This window comes from Xenopus tropicalis, chromosome 2 (assembly GCF_000004195.4).
Source record: "Xenopus tropicalis strain Nigerian chromosome 2, UCB_Xtro_10.0, whole genome shotgun sequence".
NCBI classification, from domain to species: domain Eukaryota; kingdom Metazoa; phylum Chordata; class Amphibia; order Anura; family Pipidae; genus Xenopus; species Xenopus tropicalis.
In genome coordinates, this window is record NC_030678.2 from 94,670,299 (window position 1) to 94,694,880 (window position 24,582).

General features: G+C 38.0%; 2 protein-coding genes across 3 annotated transcripts in view; one reads left to right on the top strand and one right to left on the bottom strand.

Moving 5' to 3' along the window:
- The window catches only part of txlng (taxilin gamma), a 23,609-nt gene extending 14,931 nt beyond the window's left edge, over positions 1-8,678 (top strand). For both annotated transcript variants that reach the window (XM_004911657.3, XM_002934351.5), the window contains exons 5-10: positions 211-405; positions 2,507-2,626; positions 3,341-3,415; positions 4,658-4,750; positions 5,768-5,863; positions 7,982-8,678. In XM_004911657.3, the coding sequence (XP_004911714.1) occupies positions 211-405; positions 2,507-2,626; positions 3,341-3,415; positions 4,658-4,750; positions 5,768-5,863; positions 7,982-8,308 (906 nt within the window). In that variant the 3' untranslated portion in view covers positions 8,309-8,678. The remainder of the gene's footprint in view (positions 1-210; positions 406-2,506; positions 2,627-3,340; positions 3,416-4,657; positions 4,751-5,767; positions 5,864-7,981) is intronic.
- A 6,111-nt stretch (positions 8,679-14,789) lies between these two features.
- On the bottom strand, positions 14,790-23,339 carry rbbp7 (retinoblastoma binding protein 7). Its single transcript, NM_203954.1, is given in 12 exon segments — positions 14,790-15,069; positions 15,500-15,610; positions 16,230-16,287; positions 17,100-17,176; positions 17,266-17,343; positions 17,434-17,560; positions 18,495-18,655; positions 19,818-19,933; positions 20,059-20,232; positions 20,320-20,465; positions 21,187-21,331; positions 23,229-23,339. Coding segments are annotated over 12 exon segments (1,278 nt in total). The 5' UTR covers positions 23,245-23,339; the 3' UTR covers positions 14,790-15,000.
- Between the last annotated feature and the right edge of the window lie 1,243 nt (positions 23,340-24,582).

Sequence of the window (24,582 nt, forward strand, 5' to 3'; positions counted from 1 at the left end):
CTAATCACATGCTTTAAATAACACCAAGTTCTACACCTTAGTATTAAATACTATTATTATTACTCATTTACTCAAAAATGGTTTGAATGGTACCATCTCATTCATCCCTAGTGGGTTTTACTCGGGTCAGAGATCCATCTGATCTCTCTTTGAAGCAACGCATTTATCTAGGTTTTCACCCGCTAGATGTCTATTGTTTTGTTTATTCAGGAAGAAAATCTTCATCAAGCACGGGAATATGAGGAAGAGCGCAAGGAAGCCACTGCTCACTTCCAGGTGACTTTAAATGAGATTCAGGCCCAGATGGAGCAACATGATGCCTACAATGCTAAACTTCGCCAGGAAAATGCTGAGCTGGGAGATAAACTAAAGAAGCTTATTGAGCAATATGCACTGAGAGAAGAGGTAGGTTTCATTATTTAATCTTCTCTCCTGTCTCTGTTTGTGCGCTGTGCCTTTAGTGTTAATTGCAGTTTCCATTATCTGCCTTTCTAAATTTTTGGGAGGGGACTGCCCACAGACCTTCTGATTTTTGGGTATGTAATATGGCACGTGCAATCATCTGGTGCATACCATCTTTATTTGTTGTACAAGGTTTATACAAGACAAAAATATATGGTGCTGATAAAATGGTGCAAGGTGTAATATTTGTGTGAGATTCGCTACATGGAGGCAGAGCAAATGGTATAAAAATGCTTTCCCCTCTACTAAAAATTAGCAATTCCTCAAGGCAACCATATTTCAGTTTCAAAGTGATCTTCTTGTCTTACAAGGTTTCTAGTCAGCCTAATATTGAATCTAATTTTTACTAATTTGCTTCTGTTTATGTGCTTTATAAAGCATCATAAAACAAAACTAATATTTATGAACCATGAATCTTTCCAAGGCCATGCTATTGCATTGGGAAGATTGCAGTGTTCATCTATATGAGTTTGTATCGAAATACTGAACTGAGTTTGAATGTGCAAATTGGTGCTTCCTTTAAGACTTTATAGAGGTCATTTACTATCATCCCGGGCAGAAGTACAAGAGTACTAAGTGGCGCATAGGACATTCTGTAAGTACATGGCCTTGTTGTGGCCTGTGTCCTCTACCACTCCTCAGTTCTGTGTCTAAATGATGCTTAAATTAAAAGGTGTTAGGTGGATGCCTATGTTTATTCCACTGCCCACCTTCATAAATACAGTACTGACAAACGCAGGCAGTTTATACAGCATGAAAGGCAGGGTGCAAAGTCCCACAATATGGCAGATTATGTGCCCATTTTATCTTTCACTCTGCCTTGCACTTTGTAAATAAGCTCTTAGAACTTCTGAGCAATGATCAACTAGTAACTTTCCCTTTTTTTTGTTTTAGATTAACCAGATTATAGTCCTAAATCATAGCAGATTTACTGCATTCCCACCAATTTCATTTTTTTTAAACCTGTAACAGTCATTTTAGCACTCCCTGCTGCATCCCACCATACCTGTGTAGGTAATCAAGCTGTTTAGTTGCTGGGGGCAGGCAGTGGATTTTTTTAGAGACCCCCAACACCATCACCAGACGTCCTGTCCATCTGTATATCCAATGGATATTAAGACCTATTTTTTTTACCATGATAACAAGTGTGCTTTCATAACGTAATATGTTAGAAGGATGCTGTAAAAGAGCTATAGATTTGTAGTAACCAGGCAAACACACTCTTTTCAGAAATGCACAGAATATGGGGCAGTTTATACTATGAATTCTTAAAAATATAAATAAAATTGATATCCTAAAAGAGAAGGTATGGTTAAAACTAAATAAGCTCTGAGCCTCTGTCAAAAAAAAACACAGCATATTTTTCCTTCTATTCAGTACACATGGGCTTCTGTATCAGACTACCTCTCTCTTGTTAAACTCCATGCCTTGGGCAGCCTTGGACTGCTTGCTCCTCCCACCTGCACCCTCCCCTGCTGTTATCCGAGACTAGAGCTAGGATCCAGCCAGAGACTTTAAGCTGGAGGAGAAGGAAGTTACAACACACCAACCTAACATGGCAGCTGCTTTCTTAAACAAACACAGGGAGTTTTTGTGCAGTTTACTTAGGTACGGTAAACCATTCTACAGAATAAATATATTTTTTTTTTAGCTTGCACTATCAGGGCTAATTTAATGGGAGTAAACAGTCAGTAGCTTTTCTTCTCCTTTTAAAGGTAAGGCTTTCCATTGAGCTAAACTTACACTTAATAAAGGTAATGGCTACCACATCCCTAGGGTTTGAAATCAGACAGAAGAGGCTTGGGTATGGCTACAGATGTGTCAGTATTTGCAGATCCTTTGTTTAATTCAGGGACTGTTCCCTGGACCCAAAAAATGGCACCTCATGCTGTAGAGCGTGGGTCTCCGTGATCCCCTCTACTAATGTTAGATTGCTTCCTGCAGTTAAAATCAAGTACATGATTCATTCTAAACCAATTATTGGGTGGTAAAACTAAGAAACACTGGTCAAACTGCTAAAATAATCCCACCTTTCTTTTTTTAGCACATTGACAAAGTCTTCAAACATAAAGAACTTCAACAGCAACTCATTGATGCCAAACTTCAGCAAACCACTCAACTTATGAAGGAAGCCGAAGAGAGGCATCAGCGAGAAAGAGAGTTTGTATGTTGCCTTTTTTATTCTTTTGATGCCTGCTTTGTATCGATTACACTTATTCTCACATTTTGTAGCCATAGTTTAATAAAAATAGCCTAGTGTTAATAGAATGCTTTTACTAGAAATCTATTGCACTGCAGGTCATTTTATTTGGTTATTTTTTAAGTTGCAAACATACTTCTTACTATGTACAAAGCTCTTATATATTGGCAAACTTGTAATGCTTTATATGGATGGTCAATTTGCACTCATTGTCATTGTAGGCAGCTGTGGACACTTTCTTTTGGACCTGCTTCTGTCTCATACTCATCTGAAGATCAGTTTATTTGTCTAAAATGCTAAATTAAAATAGGACTGCAGGACATTCTAGCCAAACTCCGTCTCAAAATGACCTTGTATTGCAGGCTTTACATAAACACTTATGATAAACAAACGTATTATCAAAATCATTTATTTCAATTGCCTGCATTTTTGTACATGTTTTATTTGCCTCTTTTGCAAGTTAAAAAGTAGTAGTGTTTTAGCATTCTTGAGAATTTTAGCAGTCAAAATAGCCCTTTCCCCTTACTAATGTAAGGGATGACAACATCCTTTAAGGTTAATTTTTAAGATCCGCGGTGTAATATCAATAACCTGGCAGTGCCAAATAGATAGGGAATTCTGGCCATAAGGCTGCATTTGTATGCAAAACAACATTGTAACTCTAACTTTAATTTCTAGTTGTTGAATGAGGCAACTGAAACCAGGCAAAAGTTTGAAGAATTAAAACAACAAGAAAGCCAACTAAAACAGCAGGTAAGTCACTGGCTACATTTGATGTATTATACATAGTATCTTGGCATATTTAAGATCATAGAGTTGAAAGAGAGATGATTGGCCATCCAGCGCACTGGTGTGATATTCATATTTAAAAGGTAATAGATAATTTCGTTTATATGAGCCACAAAAGAACTTATATTGTGTTCTGTCTATTCTTTTTATTTAAAAAAAAAAAAAAAAAAAAAAATATATATATATATATATATATATATATATATATATATATATTTTTTTTTTTTTTATTAAAGGCAGAGTCTGCATAAGGATTATGAGTTCTGTATAATGTATTTCTTCTCTACCCTTGTTGCTATGTGCCTTAGGCAGCAAAGATAAAGTATAGTTTATCTCATAAGAGAATAATTTGAGAGAGAGAATCTGACTAAATATTGCCTTCCCCCACCATTGCTGTGGAAAAAAAGTAAATATTGTCATCTGGGGAGTAGCAGATATAGAATAAAAGAATGAAGAAAACAGCAGCACTCCGGTTGTTTTGAAAAATGTGAATCTTTACTAAGTGCCAAGGGACTGCACAGCGAGTTTCCTATTACAGGTGTCTGTGGGACACAGGGACCTCAGTTTTTTCTAGTGTCCCTCAAGGAGACAGGACCTTCAGCTATCACTGACTACTCTGTGGCTCTGAACAGCTTCTGCCCCCAGGTAGGGAAGCAAGGAGTCTGCGGTGGCCCGCTCCATGGGAGTCTTACTGGCCTCGGTGCCTCAAGTCCCACGTAGGGGGAAGCCTCAATAGGTATGCTCCTGGTGGAGGCCCAAGGTCAACCCCTGGTGCCAGGCTTAGTCTGGCACCAAAGTAGTCAGTGACAGTTGAAGGTCCTGTCTCCTTGAGGGACACTAGAAAAAACTGAGGTCCCTGTATCCGACAGACATTTTGAGAGAAAAGGAAAAGGTGAGTATCACAAAATCTCCTTTTTAGAAGTGTGGGTTGTTCTTAAAATGTGTTGCTGTCAAGTATGTAAGAAATGTATTTCATATGATTGTGTTCACTTTGATGTTATAATAAATGCTTTATGTACTTAAATTAGAATAAAATTAAAATTGCCATAGTAGAAGGCTAACCCTGAAATTTAGTTTCTTTTGTTCTAAGTCTTTGAGTTGTAGAGTAAATTTCTAGTTCCTAAAATAGTGTAGAAATAAAAATGAGCTTTTAAACCTTAATTTGCTCTGCTATTTGGTTAGTTCTAACCTGGCTTTTTTTCGCAGCTGTCTCTTTACATGGATAAATTTGAGGAATTCCAAACGACAATGGCAAAAAGTAATGAACTTTTTACAACATTTCGCCAAGAAATGGAAAAGGTGGGTTATCACTTGTTTTTAACTTATTTATTTTTGTTTATTCTAAAACCAATATATTCAAGCTGGCTAACTACGTCAAACTCATCCTTGGTCTGTACAGTCTTACACTGTCTGATTCATAAAGAATTCTACTCCTTCATTATACATTTTTCCAGGGACTAAGTTTTTTATCTACAAATTACTTGCTTTCAAGGTTAAAACTCTCAAATGGTTTTGCGGTTTTTATTGGCCTCCACTGGGATCAGTTGACTGTAAGCTGGGAAGGGTGGGAGTACAACATAAAGCTGTATAAACTGTAGCAAAAAAGGAAAGTTGTGGTTTAAAATGTAGTGGTGAGCAGATATAGATCTATATCTATAGATGCAATTTTTCACTTTGTATGTCTATAACTTTGCCCATTGTTAGTACAGGAGGTCTTCTGTCATTTTTAAGCATGTGTAGGCTAATGCTGTTTCTTGGTAACACCCACTGCTACTTTTTGGCAAGATAACAGTAGCTGGAGAAGAAGGCTAGATAAACCATTAGATCAGAGCAAGACATAGCAGTATTCTTTTATTTACACTAGCTTCTCAGCTGTGTTGGAAAGTCATTCTGAAGTGTAGTTTTCGGGACTTGGGCACATGTGTCTTGACCAATTCCTGTCAGCAGTGATTCAGTGTGAATCACCATAGTTTTTTTTTTTTTTTTTATTTAAGTCCTCTCCTATTCATATATCAGTCTTTCATTCAAACCACACACTGGTCGCTAAGGTAATTTGAATTCTAGCAACCAAATAGCTGCTGAAACAGGAGAGCTGCTGAACAAAAACTGAAAAACTTAAAAAAAAATGAAAAAAATGAAAATCAATTGCAAATTGTCTCAAAATATTACTTTCTACTGTACATCATACTAAAAGTTAACTTAAAGGTGAACCACCCCTTTAACTTGTAGGGTTTCCAATGGATGTTCGAGCAATCATTAATCCAGCTCTCGATGACAAAAAATGCATAATGAGGAAATTCTTTTTTTCTTGAACAGATGACTAAGAAAATAAAGAAGCTTGAAAAGGAAACTGTTGTCTGGCGCACAAAGTGGGAAAATAATAACAAAGCTCTTTTGCAAATGGCTGAAGAAGTGAGTTGATATGGCAGTCCTGTTTAAGCTAACCATAACATTTAATCTGTTCATTGCACCCATGTCTCCCAAAATCAGAAAAAAATTCATTAGGTTAGAGAGTTAACTAGTCTGTAGTAGTTCATAAAATAGTAAAACTAATCAGTGTGCCAATAAGTCACTATTTTAATTGGGAGTTAGTGGAGTTTATATACGTAAGTTATATAAGTTTCTTTAAAAATAATGTAAGTTTTTGCAAAAATTATGTAAATTATGTAAGCATAGGGGCCCAGTGATATTGCTGTGGGGCCCAATAACCAGTCATCCCCCTGCTGCAAAGTTAATGTAAGAAGACACTGATATAATTCAATAAGTAGATCCCAATTTAAACAGCTGATGTTTTTCTATAATAAACAGTTTATATAATAATAAAGTTTTTTTAATTCATTGATGGTCAGTGGAGTTGGTCCCTGCAAAGCTTCTCTGCATTGTATTTTGCTTGATACACCAGTTACTAAAAGGTGTTGTTCACCTTCAATGTCCAAATATTATTAGCCCACCATAAATGCTCTCAGTGTGTTTAGAAATTTTCCATAAGAAAAAGTACAAAAACCACTGTAAAAGCTATTTTTATACCTGTTAAATTAGCCTTTCTGTCTCTCTAATCCGTTTTCTGAAGGGATAGGGGTTTGGCAAATTATCAATCAGAAAATGCGGTTTGCCTGTCATATAAGGTGATGCTGAGGGGGTCATTATTACATTCTGATGCTAATTGCAATGGTTTCTGAACTGCTGTGTAATGTGAATCTGAATGAATTACTAATCAGTACTGTTACAATATGTTGTGTATACGGTATATATAATATAAATGTGAGTGGGTCCCTAAGCTCACTAACTGCCAGCAGCACAGAGCACGTGCAGGGAGTCTGCAGAAAATAAGATAGGGAGCTACCGGGGCATCTTTGGAGGCACAGATCTTCCCTGCTAAGGGGCTGTGGTTGTCTTGAGCTGGTAGACTAGAAATGTTGTATATTATGTTTTAGGCATCTCTATTACTTTAGGTAAGCTTTAGTTTTTCTTTAAATTGGGAAAATGTGACAAAACCATAAGGGGTTATGTATGTATGTATAACTTTATTTATAAAACCCTACAAGGGTACGCAGTGCTGTACAGTCTTACAATATACACAATTACACAAAGGGAGGACAAATAAGTATAAATACACAGATATTAAATGCCATGTGGTGTGAGATACAGTAGGAAGGAGGTCCCTGCCCCATAGAGCTTACAATCTAAGTGGTTGGGTAACATACAGGCACAAATTGGAAGACAGGAGTGCACAAGGTATGGGCATTTGCCCTTAAGCTCAAGACAAGGCAAAATAATGTTTTAGTGCTCCAGAAGGTAGCATCTGAGTTTTATTTTAGAGAGTGGTTGAGTGTTCCCTATGGAGGGATTCAGGGATAGAGTTCCAGAGGTAAAGAGCAGTGAGATAGAAAGTGTTAAGATGAGAGAGAGAGCAGTGGGTGTGGATGGTGTAAAAAGACTAAGGCTCTGACAGGAGCAGAGGAGACGAAGATAAGAGCACAAGAGTGGCAAAAAGGGGATTGTTGTCAGAAAAGGAATTGTGGAAAAGCAAAAAAGGTTGAACAGATGAAGATTGAGAATAAGTGATGGCAAGATATAAAGGCAAAGGGATGAAGCAATGGGGAAAAAAAAGAATTTAAGAAAATTTATATACTATTTCTAATTTTTTTTTTTTTTTTTTAAAACACGTAGTTTTATACAATTTCCAATACTAACTGCTTTAGCACTACACTAGAGAGACTTAAATGACTAGTTGAAGAACACCTGCTATACTAGTAACTACCTCTTGGCATTCCTTACACATTGTCATTTTTCTCCATTTGCTAATATTATCATATATCAATCATATTTTTGTTTAATTGTGTTTTTTGCAATATAGAAATGCTAAAATTGGCCTTTATATTATTACTATTTATACAATAGTACAAATGTTTTCTTTAATGGACTAATGAATTGCTTTTGAACAAACTGTGGTTATGCAAATCTTTTATAATACGCAATCCCTGCATGTGCATCAGCTGTAAGGCTCATTGTTGTTTCTTTCCTCATCAGAAAACTGTACGGGACAAGGAATACAAAGCTCTGCAGGTTAAGTTAGAGCGCCTAGAGAAGCTCTGCAGGGCACTTCAAACCGAGAGAAACCAGCTCAATAAGGTGGTAGAAGTTCTTCAGGAGCAGCTGCTGGATGATGAGGAACCAACAGAGGGTGACACATTAGAGACAAGTACAGGAGAGTCAACTGAAGAAATAAATGGAATCACAGACAGGGGGGAGACTGGAATTCAGCCCAGGCCTGCACTGCAGTCCTCAGAAGAACAGGCCCCAACAGACCAGACTGTACTCAAGGGCCCGCCTTCTGCAATTGATTCTGTCGACTAAGACAAGGTGTAGGCATTGCTTGAAAACACATACACAGACTTATATATATGTATCAATATAAACAATACATATATATTTTGTGTATAATTTGTTGGTGGTAATTTGTTTGTGGTGACAAATTTCTTACTTTTTTCTACCATATCTGTATTTTCTTAGGACTACTGAACTACATGTGGTACATAAAGCTTCCTAGCAAATTAATACAGTCTAATATATTTTGTTCTATTGCACAATTTGACACCTGATTCCATTTAGCTGAACATGTTATAGTGAGACAGGGGTGCATGACAAGAACCCCCCATGTTAAGAGCAGCATGTCAGGAGGGGTTTCATATAAACATTGAAAACAAGATAAAGTGATCAGAAGGGCTTTGCTGTCTTGTCTGTCTGTTTTTTTGCACCACTTGATTGCTGAAGGGTTTTCAGTTGTATTTAGAAATCCTTTGGGCATAGGAGAATAGAAACTGTTCATATTTGTACAGTTGTTCAGTTTCATTGTAGGTAAATGTACAAAATATTACTTATATATTTGGTAAGCATGGATTTGTATAAATCATAAAAATTTATTCTTGACATATGAATATTTAATGGGGCTACAATGGTAACTATGGTAGATAATGTTACATTTCTTTACGGTACTCAGGCCAGCTTAACCTTGGCTGATGATTGTAATTCCCTAGTGGTTCCCAATTGTTTATTGGTTCAGAGTTTTGCGTCTATCTTGCAATTGCTTTATAAGTCTTTAATCTTTTAAGGCATGCCATTGCTTATTAGGGTATAGAGCAAACCAGCTCTACCTACAAGATAATATCTGTTCTCCTCTGAACATATAGGGAAGGTTGTACCTAAGGGATAATGCCTAATTAATCATGTTTTACCTTACCAATGAATTATTCATACTTGTGGGGGTTCTACGCTGAGAGAGTTTTTTCTTGCCAGTACTAGACTTTATAGCCTGGTACCTACTACTAGGCTCAATCTATGATTTGTCTGCAGGTTATTCACTAAGGGTTTGTATTATATATTTGCCTCCGAAAAAAAAAGAGCAAGGTCTAACATTTAGGTAACATCTGTTTATAACGTAATAATATTTATGAGTTGGGATTTAGGTCTTCCATTTTGGGGCAGATTTACTAAACTCCATAATTTCTCTTTTTTTTATTTTCAAATAAGTTTTTCCCGAATGTCTGATATTTACTTAAAAAAGTGGCAAGGAAAAGTCGTAAAAAAAACTCGACCTTTTCAAATTTTCACTGCAAAAATCCCAACTTTAACGAATTGTTGCTGCAACGGTTTGAAAAAATTATGTTTTTTGGTCAAAGCCCAGCAAAATCTCTGAGGTTTCGAGACAAAAGAAAGGGAAGGGACATCTGCCATTGACTTCTACATGAACTCGGCAATTTTAATCTGCCGAATTGTCAAATTCCGTTATAGCCAATAGCTGTTTTGATGCATAGTAAATCTCAACAAGGTGCATTGCTTTTTTTCTGCGACTTTTTGGAAAAAATTAGAATCAAATTTAAAATCAATGGTTAGTAAGTGAGCCCCGTGCTGTCCCCATCAAGGCTTTTGTTGACTAAGTGAAACCCTAAGAGAAACTGTAAATTTATAAAAACCTACTACATGGCCCTAAGTATCTGAACACTCCCTTCTAATTAGAGGAATTGGAACCTGTTGCTATATATCTATGCCAAGTAGGCAGGAGAATGGGTCGTACTGTAGAGCTTAGTGGCTTCCCCATTATAGGATGCCAGAAGTCAGTCTGCTAGAACTGCTCCGTATAGCTGTAAGTGAAATAAATTGTCTAGGTGCAACAGTAACCTAGTTATAGTGGGGTACATCATACAACCTTACAGAAAGCAAGCACTGAATTCTGATGCATGTAGTGTGTAATATTCATGTCCTCTGTGGAACACTCTCATCTGAGTTCCAGAAAGCAATATCTCATTGATGGGGGGTTTTATGGCCAAGCAGCCACATATAAGCAAAAATCACCATGCACAATGTGCAAGTGTTAATTTTGCCAGCATTGGATTCTAGAGCAGTTTGAAGAAGACCAAAAAAAAAAAAAAAACACAGCTTGTCTAATGTGAAATGCTAGCTATAAAGTTTAGTGTAGAAGGAATGAGTAATGATGACTGTAAAGTTTAATGGATGAATTGAAAAACCAACCTTGAGCCAAACTTCATCAGCCCAACCTCACTAATGCTCTTGTGGCTAAGTAGAAGCAAACACACAGTGTGCTAACATCTAGTGGAAAGCCTTCCCAGCAGAGCAAAGACTTACAGCAGAAAGAGAGGTCCAAAAAAAAACAAAAAAAAAAAAACTCCTGTGACTTTGGGAAAACCAGTGACGTGAAGCTTATGCAGTGGAAAGGAGAACAGTACTATGTTATGTAGTTATTTAAAAATGAGTGGGAAATATAAAATGGTAGTATAGCTAGATACCAATATGCCAAGAAGTTGTGCTTTCTCTTAGAGCAGTGCTGGTATGCTTTTACTCATGAGTCTTTGCATTATATAAGATACTCTGTGTTCAAAGACCAGGTACTATAAAATTGGTGATGGAATACAAAAAAAAGCAGGATTTCTATTGGGGAGCAGGGTACTTCATTCAAGGGCCCTATGACATTGCAGGTCCCAAGAGACAGGAAGGTACTATTTGGGATTGGGTGGATCAGGGGAATTGATATGTGCACAAGCTTTTTTCTTTTATTTGGGTCCCATTTTAATTAACTGTCCTTTTCTCCCAGGGGGCCCAGGTCATTGGTGAGCAAATAATTGGGAGCCATTAATATCCTTTGGAAGGCAACATCCGGCCCTCAGTACTCTAGTTGGACAGCCCCAAGTAAACAGCAATAGAATTTTATGGCCCAAAAAGAATTTAAAAAAAGCCTAGGGGTGCTCTCCCCTGTTGTTTTGGCTTCGAAGCACCTATTCTGGCAGAATGCAGTCTAGAAGTTTGATTCTATGAGGAAAAAAATATGTAATGTAGGTTTTATACTGTAGCCATGTAAATCATTTTTCATCAGACACACAAGACAAGATTATTTGAATCTGCACACATTGGCAAAGTAGCCAAGGCTTTTACACACTGACCTGTGAATGATAATGCGAACCATTGGAACAGTAACTTAACATAAAAGTACATTTATCCCTGCAATGTAAGAGCCCTGAAGCCGGATTCATATTTAAATCTTGTTTGTGTTCCTAAAATTTAATCTGGGTCCTTCAAACACTATTGCCTCATCAGTCCCCCCACCTATAGCATGATGTCTGAAATTATTAGGGCTTATCTACCATCAGAAATAACTATGGATTGAATGATTGACAGGTCATGGGTTGATTAAGTAGGTTTCATTGTTAATAAATTCAATTGTCGATAAACTACCCTAAATTAATTCATTTTTTAAATATTGCTCAGTATTGGTATTTATTGAATTAACAGTGAAAAGAAAAGAATATCAATCATTGTGCAGTCTTTTTATTGGATTCAGCATCCCAACTCATTGGTCTGGTCAGTGACTATAAATATGTATATTTATCAAATCATTGCACTGCCTACTGAACTGATCAGCCAGTGTGCTGCATTCCTAAAAATTACTCCCAGTTCTAATGTCTGGTCAAACTCTGCTCCTTTTGTTTAGTTTATCTGCAATTCATTGGTTTTCATACTGGGCATTAAAGGGGCAAGATAATACTGTATAGAAATGTTTTCAATTTTAAAAAATGCAGACGAATGCATTACAAATAATACCTGAATACTTGACAAAAGAGCCTTCATGTTTTTTCACTGGGCTAGAATTGCTCTTTTTTTTATATGCTGATATCTGTTCAGCAGCCCTGATCCACGTGGTTAGGACAGGACTAAGTCCTGGTGACACTGCACATCTTACATGTCAAAGAAGTGGATGTAGAACATACTGATTTCTTTGCTGCCATGTAATATGAATTGCAATAAATACATTTTATTTACATAGATAAACATTTTGGTCAAGGAGAGACTTTTAGTTGCAAAGCAGAAAAAAATGTTGCTCCTAAATTATCTGTTGTGACCATTAATGAGGATGTCTCCTCAACCTTGGCTCTACATTGGAAAACCTTGCATTGCACTGATGATTACCAATAAGGGCAAAACCAGTCTGTATTTGGTTATTCTATCAGCATACTGCCTTGGCTCTGCTTTACAACCCAGTAGATGAAGCTCAGTCTGTATGGTAATCTGTGTAAATGGAAATTGTAGGTGCAACGCTGGGTCTTCTTCCCAGAATGCCTTATGCTTTGCATAGAAATGAAGATATATCTCTTCAACCAAATTTTTCAAGCAACTCAAAGCAGCCCAGAGCTTGTTTTGTAAACTGTCAGAAAAGCAGGATTCTAATTCTTTATTTAAAACCTTTATTCACACTTGTTAATCCCATAACACATTATGATTTTCTCCTTTAACAATTCACTTCTGGGCTATAATTAAATATAAATGCACTGGTTAAGGGTATCAAATTTGATAAATCTCTGGTAGGGGGCTAAGACATCTGTACTGAGCTGGTGGCAAACAACTGCTTCTCATCTGTTGGCTAGGTTAGTCTAACTATTCAATTAACCCTGAAGCTGTGTGCAAGTCGCAGACACAGCAGTAGAGACTGCCAATATTTTTTAAAACAGCTTTAAAATGTTAGGCACCCCAAAATAATTATAATAACTTACCTGAACCCCTCCCCAGGCCTCCTCTATGAAAGCACCAGGATCCATCATCTTCCTGCTTATTTCCTTACACGGGTGTGCAGACACAGTAGAATGAAAAGCCAAACTATTGAAAGCCAGCCTTTTCACTTTACTGTGTATGTGTGGGAGCCCAGTATATTATTTACTAACCAGCCCAGGGGATCAGGTAAGTAAATACAATCACTGGGGTTGCCTAATATTCAGCACCCCCCAAGTGATTTGCACTTTTCTCCTCCTTTAAATTAGTATTATGTAAAGTGATATTCTGTGACAATTTGCAATTGTTTTTTTTTTAGTTGAAGCATCCCTGTTTCAGGTAATGACATCTGAATTATTAAAATCCAATAAAGCAATGGCTTAACCATGCAGCACTCCCCATCCAGCCATGGAGGGTGTGTTGCATGGTTACTCTTCCCCTGTCCCTTGTAACAAGTGATCCCATGCATGGGGTACCAATGTGCCCAGCTCAGTAATTTTATGCCACTGCAACAAATCAGTTTGCTTATTATACACTGAATGGCTGTAGCCCGAGGGTTTTGTAATTGTAACATTCTTTCTAAAACTTTTAAACACGTGCTGATGCCTTCATTATACTTCTTCTGTGTACCAAATGCTATGCCAGTATCTGTTTTGAATGCATCAGTGGGGTGATATCCATGTAACCCAGTAATGTGAATTAGAAGTGCAAGGCAAAACAACTGAAAAGCACATAAGACAGATGATCCCTTCTATAATGCAGGGGAGGGGTCACATGGCAGCTGATTGTAAAGTAATATTGGTGGGTGGGTGTATCTATAAGCCAGCGGTTCTCAACCTGTGGGTCAGGACCCCTTTGGGGGTCGAACAACCCTTTCACAGGGGTCACCTAAGACCATCGGAAAACACATTTGTCCGATCCGATGGTCTTAGGAATAATTTTATGGTTGGGGGTCACCACAACATGAGCAACCGTATGGCATTAGGAAGGTTGAGAACCACAGCTATAAGCAATGCCCCTTGTTCCCTTTTTGTTTTAAATACACAATATACTGCCCTTTAATGCAAATGTCTATATTCTTGTCAATGGCTCCCTGGCTCAGGTGTTACAAAGATAATCTACCTCTTCAGACTGGATAAAACAACTGAAGATTTGGTCAAATAAACCAACTTGCATATTCATATGTATTCACATATGAATATGCAAGTTGGTTTATTTGACCAAATCTTCAGTTGTTTTATTACATTACAAGTGTATTGCATTTATTTGCCCAAAGCTTTAAGATCACATTGTTTTAAGTGTTTGTAATAAAGTTTTGGCTGAATATTAGTGATTTGGTGAATCCAGGAACCAGAAAAAAAATACAAAATTGTAACTTCTGAGCTACATTACTTTTTTTTTACAATCCAAGTTTTTTGTGATCTCTAAAAAGGACAAAACAGAGTATTTCAAGGGGCATTGTTTCATATTTTGTAAAGGTCTTTCACAAATGTAAATCTGGCATTTTATCTACTCATTTCTGTACATGTAAGTAAATATGAATGTTTAATAGAACAGTGTCTTTTTTCTTTGCATAGCCAACTCGAATATCCATTACCTGCCTCTCACACACACAAAATCCCCTTTAAATGGACTTAGACAATCTCCAATCTTTACACATACAATTCTTTTAAATTGTCCTGCCCTGAGACCACTGTGCCATGGTGTTTGGTGCCATGTGTTTTAAGGCGAACATTAATGTGCAAACTTTGTACTTTCCCCCCCAAAATACAAAATGTTAAGATTGTTATTAATTTTTTTTTTTTATTCCATCAGCCGCTTCAGCGAGTCCCCCAGGTATCCAATACAAAGAGCAAGAATATTACAATACAATTTACAAAGAAAATGTCAATACATGTACTCAGAATTGCAAATTAACTTACACAAACATTAACCACGTCACAAATGTGGCAGCATCTGCAATAGTGAGTGTGAATAAGAAAAAGGAAAAAGATCTATGATCCTTGAGCTTCTAGCTCAGAAGCTGGTATGTCAGGTTCTTCATCATTGTAAATATTTTCAGCCTGCAAGAAATAGAGTTAATAGTTTATTAATGAATCAGACAACAGCAGATACAAAAGTACTGAACTGATCATCTAGGTGTATCTCAACAAGAGTCAGCGATTTGCAATAAGTAACTGCTAAAACAAAGACAAATGTAGGTTGAGGAAGCAAATTCAAAACACTGATCATTTCACGATCTGGTAAAAAAAAAAAAAAAAAAGTCATGTCCCGCCTTTAGGCCACATGACATGAGAGGATATAGCCATGCAGTGGGCAGTGTTTTCACATTTATTGTTAGGATTCACCCGTCACTGTGGCTAAAAGTAGTTACAAATTTTATCAGCATGCTGCCACTTAATTGTTTCAGAAGAAAAAAAAAAGTTAAAATGGGTCAAAGGCTTTTTTCCCCCCTGTATTTTATGCTCATGTTGCTCCTATTTAATAACTCACCATCTGCCATATTTGCATGATGTTATCTTCAGACACTGAACATATCACCCATGGTTCATTTGGGTTCCAGCTGAAGTCAGAGATTTTTGCTGTGTGCCCTCCATGTATAAACTAAAAGACAAGTAACCATTTTATAACATCATTTATACTATTGGATAACACCTGAATCTAGAGTTTGAGATAAGGGGATCCCTTCTGTAAGTATGATCTTTATCTGCTAAACCATTACAGCGCATTCTAAGTTGACCAAATGCTGGGTGGGGGGGGGGGGGTATCTGAGATGTTCACACATCTGATTAGAATGTAATTTGTGATCATAATGAGAAATCTGCCAGTTAATGCTAAGAGATTAGCATAACGGCCATGTTTTACATTCAACCAATATATGACTGAAGCCCAGATTGTAGCCTAGCTAAGGTAAAATTGCTTATCAGAATGACCCTGAGCTTTTATGCTTACTACATAAACAGAAAGACTGTATGCTGTTATTTGAGGCAAGATGCCTTACTGAAAAACTCCCCACAATATGGGGTGCTCTACCCAGTACTGAAACCTTTGCATGTGTCATATGATCAATCAAGGCCTAAAATGATTTTGCCATAGGGCTTGGCTGCTGCTAGTGACGGTATTGGATGTAGCTTAAACAAACTTGTTAAGGGATGAAAAAGTATTGCCCATCCCACTTCTATAATTCCTAGTTACCCAATTCTAGTTCTCATCACAAACATACCAAAAGCTCAGGAGGTCCATCCTCAGCATCTTCTGCTGACTGCTCTTCTCCAATTTTACTGTCAGAAAGGTAAATAAAAAGACAAACAGTGAACACATACTCTTTGCCATGAACCACACACTTTTCTATTTAAGCTCCAACACAGTATTTCTTATTTGTTCAGACTCCTTTAAAACAATAATCCCATTTAAGGGGAAAATAGTAAATGCTGCATCACTCTCCCTGATTGTACTGTATCAGTACCAGACTTCTCCTGTATATTACACTTATTTCACAATTCCTAATGTTGAAACCATGCTTAGGACATTACTAGTATTAATCAAAACGTGTGATTTTACAGTTTTTACTGCACAAAAAAAAGTCCTTGCATGAAAAGGGCAGGTTATAGTGTGGCTTACTCAAAGCTTCACATTATTATCACAATAGGCTAGTGATCCCCAACCAGTGGCTCGGGGGCAACATGTTGCTCACCAATCCCTTGGATGTTGCTCTCAGTGCCCCCAAACTAGGTAGTTATTTTTGAATTCCTGACTTGGGGGCAAGTTTTGGTTGAATAAAAACAAGATTTATTACCAGATAAAGCCTCCTGTAAGATGATGGTGTACATAGAGGCTACCTAATAGCCAATCTTAGCCCTTATTTGACACCTCGATGAACTTTTATGAGGATTGTGTTGCTCTTTTTACATTTGACTGTGGCTCATTAGTAATAAAGTTTGGAGACCTCTGCAATAGGCCATAGACAAATGGAGACTTTTGCATTGGGCTGCAAAAATATTTTTTTACTTCTGTGGAAGAGCAGTTTTTCTACTGTAATTTTCCAATAAAATATGAACATGCCAGACCATATTTTACAAGATATGAAAATCACCTTAAATCCCAGACATTAAGTCTTCGATCTGTACCGCTGGAAGCTAAAATAGTTTCATTATGAGGAGACCAGTGAACCTAGAGAGGATTATAGAAAATATAATTACAACATTACAACATTTATTTGGTAATACGAGTCCAGATATAATGATGGGGTTAAAACAAACCTGGAAAATTTCATCCTTATGAGATTCGAAGGAATGGAGCTTCAGCTTTAAATTCCTGAGATCCCAAAGAGCTACAGTCTACAAAGGGAACAAAATAAAATTATGATACAAGTCTCAATTAAGTTCTTAAGGAAATGATTGAGTAAGTAGGGAGTAAAGTCACTTAACCTTATCCGCAGAACCTGTGGCCAAAATGAACTCGCTGTATGGATTGAAGGACAAGCAATTGACCTCAGCAGTATGCGCATCCACTGAATGGCTGGGTTTAGAAGTGGTATTTGACCTTGTGTCCCAGCTGAAAGCCAATGAAGAGAGAAAGAATGATGCTTAAGAAAAGCACATTTACATAGGTGACATAGTTATAAACATTAGTCATTGATAAACCCACTTGATTTAATTTAGGGTATCTTTAGACCAAACACAAATACTGCCTGATGCTACACCATGAAGTCACATGGAGAGGATTATGGTCTGAAAATGCACACTTGAGTAGTTTTATCGGCCCCACATGCAAAGTGACAGGTGTACTCTATTGTTTTTACTGATAAGACACAGGGCAATATTTACAGTTTCTCTGCTGCCAAGAGAAATGCATTGATCTAAGTGTTTCATAACCGCTGATTTGGAATCTAAGGCTAATATTAAGGAAAAGTAAAGATCTTTACTGTGTCTACTATAATTTATATAAATAAGCTGCTATGTAGCCATGGAGGCAGCCATTCAAAGGAGAAAAGGCACAGGCACATAGCAGATAACAGATAAGTTCTGTAGAATACAATAGTGTTATCTGTTATCTGCTATGTAACCTGTGCCTTTTCTCCTTTTTCCAGCTTGAATGGCTGCCCCCATGGCTACACAGCAGCTTATTATATAAATTATAGTAGTGTTACTGTAGCAAACACACCAGTTTTACCAGTGCAGGGCAACAGTGCATTATATTTTTATTACTTTAAAGCTCTTTCATTTTTTGGTGTTACTGTTCAGTTCAGGTTAAGCTCACCCTCCACTTTCCAAGCCCCACAAGTGGGAAACACCGTCTTTAATAGTTTTTGTTCATTTATAGCAAAGTCCAGTAAGCAGTCATTTTTAATACATTTACAGTTTGCAGCTTGCCAAGATTCTTTCATGGGACACTTGATATGATAAACGACACATTCATTATTGGGGTATAGTTTCTTTTAAAGCGTCAGGCCTTCGTCATGTTGCAGCTTTGTATAATTTGTACTTACATCATAAGCTTCTGATCATCTGCAACAGAGCCAAATAAGGATTCGTGCAGAAGGTGCCACGCCACATCCTCTACTACTGCAGAATGGCCAGTAAAGATGGCTTTTGCATCAACTACCTTGCCTTCTTTTGGTCCTGCGCTTATGTCCCATAAACAAACAGTCTGAAAGAATAAAAAAAAAAAAAAAACAATTTACACATAAGCAGCAATTATTTGGAACTTTAGGATTTGAAAAAAAGGTGACATTTATAATTACATAAACTAACCAAATCCCTAAATCACCACAAGTTTACTGTATATACTGGAGTATAAGCCTAGTTTTTCAGCACCCAAAAAGTGCTGAAAAAGTCACCCTCGGCTTATACTCGAGTCGGGTGCCATGGGTCCCTCCAGACTAGCACCCTCTGTCCTTTGTGTGCAAATTAGGCCACCCGCAACCAGACCCTCCAGTGCCCTGGCCCCAGGGCCAGAACTAGGGGTAGGCAGAAGAGGCAGCGGCATAGGGCGCAACGATTGGAGGGCGCCAGGCAGAAGCCTCTCCTGCCTACCCCTACTCCTCTTCCTCTGTCATTGCCCCCGCCGCTTGTCATTAGCGGTGGAGGCAATGACCGTTCGGATCGCGTGTGCCCCCCCTCCCCTCGCTTGTGCTTTGGCGTGCATGTGCCGTTCCCGAAGGGGGGGGGGGCTTGGTCCGCCCCTGCCTGGCCCTCTCCCAAATTCATCTCCATCTACCATCCTCACCTGTCCCATTCTGCACTAGACATTGCACTTTATATTCTATATAAACTATATATTTAATTTTGAAGGATATTTAAATTTGAAGGACTCTGTGTTTTAGCTTGGTTGCTGATTGAGCTAAGGGGGTAGTACACTTAAGGTATCATTGCTGATACAATATTGTTTTTGTTGACCCTCTTCTTCACTTACAGAGCTAGTTTACTGTTTTTCTTTGAAATAAATTTTTAAAAACTGATGCCTCATGTAATTTTATTGGTATTTATTTCGATTATTGAAACTTGGCAGTAGCTGCTGCATTTCCCACCCTAGGCTTATACTCGAGTCAATTGTTTTTACAGTTTTCTTAGGTAAAATTAGGTACCTCGGCTTATATTCGGAACAGCTTATACTTAAATATATACGGTAATTTTTTTAAAAGACTTTACCAAGTGTAATGCAATAAAAAGAAATCAAAAAGAGCTAAGCTGAACCTGCATTAAACATATTAAAATATCAAACGTATCTGAAAACATTCTGCAGCCAAGTGGATATAGTAGCTACATAGATGGAAAATGTAAGATCTGTTGCCTGGTGAATACACACTTACATGATCATCTGATGCACTGAGAAGGTGTCCACTAAGGTTTGAGTTCCAAGATAGGCCATAGCCTTCCTTCTGGTGTCCTCTAAGTCTGAGATCAGGACTGCAATCTCCACTAGGGTCTAAACATAGGATGAAAAATGTTCAATTAAACACCTGGTATTCTGAATGAATGCTGCATCAAGTGGCACTCACCAACTCCCACCACTACTACTCTATATAATAGATTTTGGGATAATCTACTTACCAGGTTTAGAAGGATGTTTGGTATAATCAAAAACCAGCACATCTGCAGAAGGAGTTTTAGTTGCAATGATACATGGATTTTGGGGCATGTAACGAGCGCGGTTCACCTCTCCTTCATGGTTAATTTTAATTTCTGTTTCAATTTTGCCACTAACAGAACCAAAGCCACCAAACTCTGAAAAAAATTCAAACAAAAAATATTTAGTATATAATAACTATAGAGGATTAACTAAAATGATATATTTAAAACATTTTCATCTACCTCCTTTCTCACTATCATAATGTGAGGCATCAAACTGGGCATCGTCATTGGGAATCTGGACACGAGCCACTACAAGGTGATTTTGTTCATCTGAAGTGTGAGTACCTAAGACCAACCAGTGCAGCGCATAGTCCTTTCCTTCTGGTCTATATAAAAAAAACAAAAAAAAACAAAACAGGAATATATCTCCTTTTCATTTGACAAGTCTGCTTATTTTGTAGCAAATTTAGTACTGGAATTAAGATATAAGTATTGTGGTACGGATACTGTTCACTTAATAAATATGTGCAAATGTAATTTGCTTCTTGTTGCGCTTTGTATACAGTATACACAGTACACATAGACAAGATGAAAAATGTTAATACAATTAAGCCCCTAAAAATTTAATGTTAGATATTTGGCCCACTTTGCTGAAAATAAGCACTGATCTAGAAAATAAAATTTAAAGGCAGCGGCAATCTGTTAAGTATGATATAGATTTTTTAATCTTAGATACTACCCACAGCTCCTTAGGTAATTTAATAATGTTGAAATCCAAAAAAATAGGAAAAAAGCTTCAGCAGGATAAAGGGTATTGACCCGAAACATGTCGTGTTACCACAACCCAAAATAACTGGTTTGCAGTAAACCTGCTGAAGTTTTTTTCCTATTTTTTGCATTTCTACAATTGTATTTGGTTGCAGCACAGAGCAACAACTAGGAACTAAAGTTTTTTTTCACAAGTATTTTATACAAAGTTCATCAATCATTTTTTATTTTCAATTTACTTATGTTGTATTTAAAATGCAATAGGTGTTAACCATGCTTTAAATATCATGTAAAACAACTAAAATTTGCTATTAAATGAATTTAAAAATAAAAAATCACCTAGTCACATCCGGGAGCCACTGAACTGTTAGACTTGGCCATTCAAGTGCATGGGTCATAACCAGGTCATACAGAAATGGGGTATTTTTTTTCCATATCTTATACTCTTCATTGATGACACGTTCTTCCACTGTATCTTCAAACACTAGAGAGAAAAAAAAATTATAAAATGTTTCAGAATAGAATGCATTACTGTTTGAATTCAGTAAAAACCATTAAATTGCTTAGTCAGGTCAAACAGACGTACAAAAACTTGGCTGTTAACAAACCTCTCAGCACTGATTGCTTGTAAACATTTACATGCTGCATAAGGTGTGCATGTATAACTAGGCAGCCAATGTATTGTTGTTGAACCAGAGTTGCTTCAATGTAAACATCAGATAATTTATTAAGTAAACTTAATCCAACATCATTTGAGTGACATATTTTCCCCACTGTGCTCTACCAGAAATAAGAACTACACAGCATAGTATAGTAAGTTGGGTTGAAAAAAGACATACGTCCATCACGTTCAACCATAATGCCTATATATAACCTGCCAAACTACTAGCTGATCCAGAGGAAGGCAAAAAAACCCCATCTGAAGCCTCTCTGAATACACAGACGGAACAGCTACACCAAGTGGAGTAGGTGGCACCGGTGATTAACTAGCATGGTTGGAAGAAAGCAGCATTGGTTTGCTGGGCAGACCCAGATCTATAGGATGCACCATAACATCAGTCAGTGCCCATATAGCCAGTGTCCAGCAAGACACACCGCAAGTTCATTATCCCTTTAACAAAAAGATAAAGTGATTATTGGAACACTTATCACAACATTCATCAGTATCAGCTGGCATTTATCTACCTGTACTGTAACCATAGGAGAACCCTGTACAGGTATGGGATCTATTATTATTAACACTTATTTATAAAGCGCCAACATATTCTGCAGCACTGTACAATAAGTGGGTTTCATACATTGGACATACAGAGTAACATATAAAGCAATAAATAACCAATACAAGAGGTGAAGAGAGCATAATAATAATATAATTATTCCTTATTGGATGCAAGACAATCCTATTGGGATTATTTAATATTTTACTGATTGTTTTAGTAGACAAAGTATGGAGATCCAAAATACTTAAAGATCCTTTATCCAGAATACCCTTGGTACCAAGCATTTTGGATAACTGTACTGTGTTCTCTATTTTGAGATGCTGATCATCTGACACTAGCCCAAGCCCTGTGCATGTTTAACAGTTATGGGCCCTCAAGGAAGAGCCACAGCACCTCAAAAACCTATCTGCCTGCTTATGAGGCACACTTGCCCCTGTAGGCGCAGAAACTTCTACAACTTCAGGCACAAGGAACACATTTCTAATGATTCCATACAAAAAAAAAACTTGCCCGATACCTTACTCATTAGTAAATCACTCAAAAGAACAGGAGGATTTAATGTAAGGAAATGTTTAAAGATGGAATAGGTGTGTGCAGCCTGTGAAGAATTCTACCAGTTTCACCAGACACCAGACAAGCGTATCTGATGCCGTCTGGCCTGTCAGACCAAAGTTACACATGCCATACATTTATTGTGGTGCAAGTAAGAAAGCTCTGGTTCTGTTTCCCAAGAAAGATCAGTCCAACTTTACACAAGGCAATACCTACATTTCTAAATGTGTTTTAACTTAAAATTCTCATCACTTTGTCGATCCCCCATCTTACATTTTTTAATACTGCCTGGCAACTGGCTTGTAGTGGAACTAAATGTAGCGACTTACAGTGCCAAACTATAAACTCCCTCTTCTAATTGAGGGCCCAGAGCCTTACAGGCCAGCAATAGGGACCGTAGCCAGCAAGCCTACGCGGTAGGATAAGGCCTAAGAGAATCCGGTATGCCTCCCATACACACCACAAGCGGTGCAGTAAACAAAGCGGCCACAGCTTCTTAATATAAAACTGTGTCATAATCGGTAGCACCCGGATAGCATGCCTGCATCCCCAGTACCGTCCCTTTAGAAACCCAAAACGTGCTCATAAAGCAGCTTTCTGCCCACTTACTCTCTTTATTCGCCATCTTCTCTACTCCTGTGCAGATGCAAGGGCCGCCGGCCTCGCGGTGACTAAAAACCCAGTGTTCCGCGCTTGTGCCGGTCCTGCTGCAGCTTCCCGCGCCAAACACTCACAAGAAGAAGAAAGACTACCAGTGACGCAGCATCAACATCCCCCGCCAAAGTTACAGACAGGCACGCCGCCGCCGTCGCCTTCGCTTACGCAAGGGCTAGCGCCAAACGCTAGGACAAGGCTGACCAATCAGAGGAAAATAACCTGGTTACGTAAAAGGAGGCGGGGAGGCCGAAAGTTTCGCGGCCATGTTTAATTTTGGCATGGCGTAAAGTAGTAGCGTGTTTTTTTTTCCTAATGTGCGGAGTGAATTGTAATAATTTTAGGTAGTTATTCTGTAGGAAGTATGAACCTATTATACCGATAACATTTGTTTTAAGTAGGAACCTTCCCGTTCTCAAGCAGTGGAGCAGCATTCATTAGGGAAATGTAGAAGATAGAGTTTTCAAAAGCTTGAGCCGAAGGGATGCGGGAGCTTCGTGATCGTTAGAATTGCTATCTTCCACTATCAGAACGAAATGTATTCAGTGCCGCAGACCTCGGGGTTTAACAGCTTAGCCTACAAAATTGGCAGTGGATAGGGTTGCGATTAATAGGAAAGAGGAAAACTCAATTGGTGTTGTGTTCTGGAAAACGTAGATATAGCAGGATAGCCTGGATGGGCTAGGGTGCAAATCTCTTCTGGAAGTAAAAGCCCACCTTCGTAATGCTTGTTTTAAATGTCATTTTTTACTGGTTTGCTACCCTAAGCATACCTCCCAACATTTGAAAAATGAAAAGAGGGACAAAAAGACTTGGAGGCAATTTTGACCCCGCCCATTTTTGTTGCCACGCCCCAATTACCACACCCCATTTTAAAAAGAAATACTCCTTTTATATAGATGAAATGGTGGGATCAGACGCAAATGTGCTATACCCTCATACTGTACTACCTAAGGAAAACAATATAGCAACTCCAACATTAAAATACAAATATAGAGAGAAGGCAATCAGTTATAAGTGAGTTATAACTATGTAGCAGTTTTGCTTCCCCATACACAGGTGTCCCCCGTACACAGTAGCTCCCTCATACACAGTCCCTCCATACACAGTAGCCCCCCATAAACAGTGCCCCCTATACACAGTAGCCCCCCCATACACAGTAACCCCCCATAAAGAGTGCCCCCGTACACAGCAGCCCCCCATACACAGCAGCCCCCCCATACACAGTACCCCCCCATACACAGTGCCCCCTATACACAGTAGCCCCCCCATACACAGTGCCCCCTATACATAGTAGCCCCCCATACAC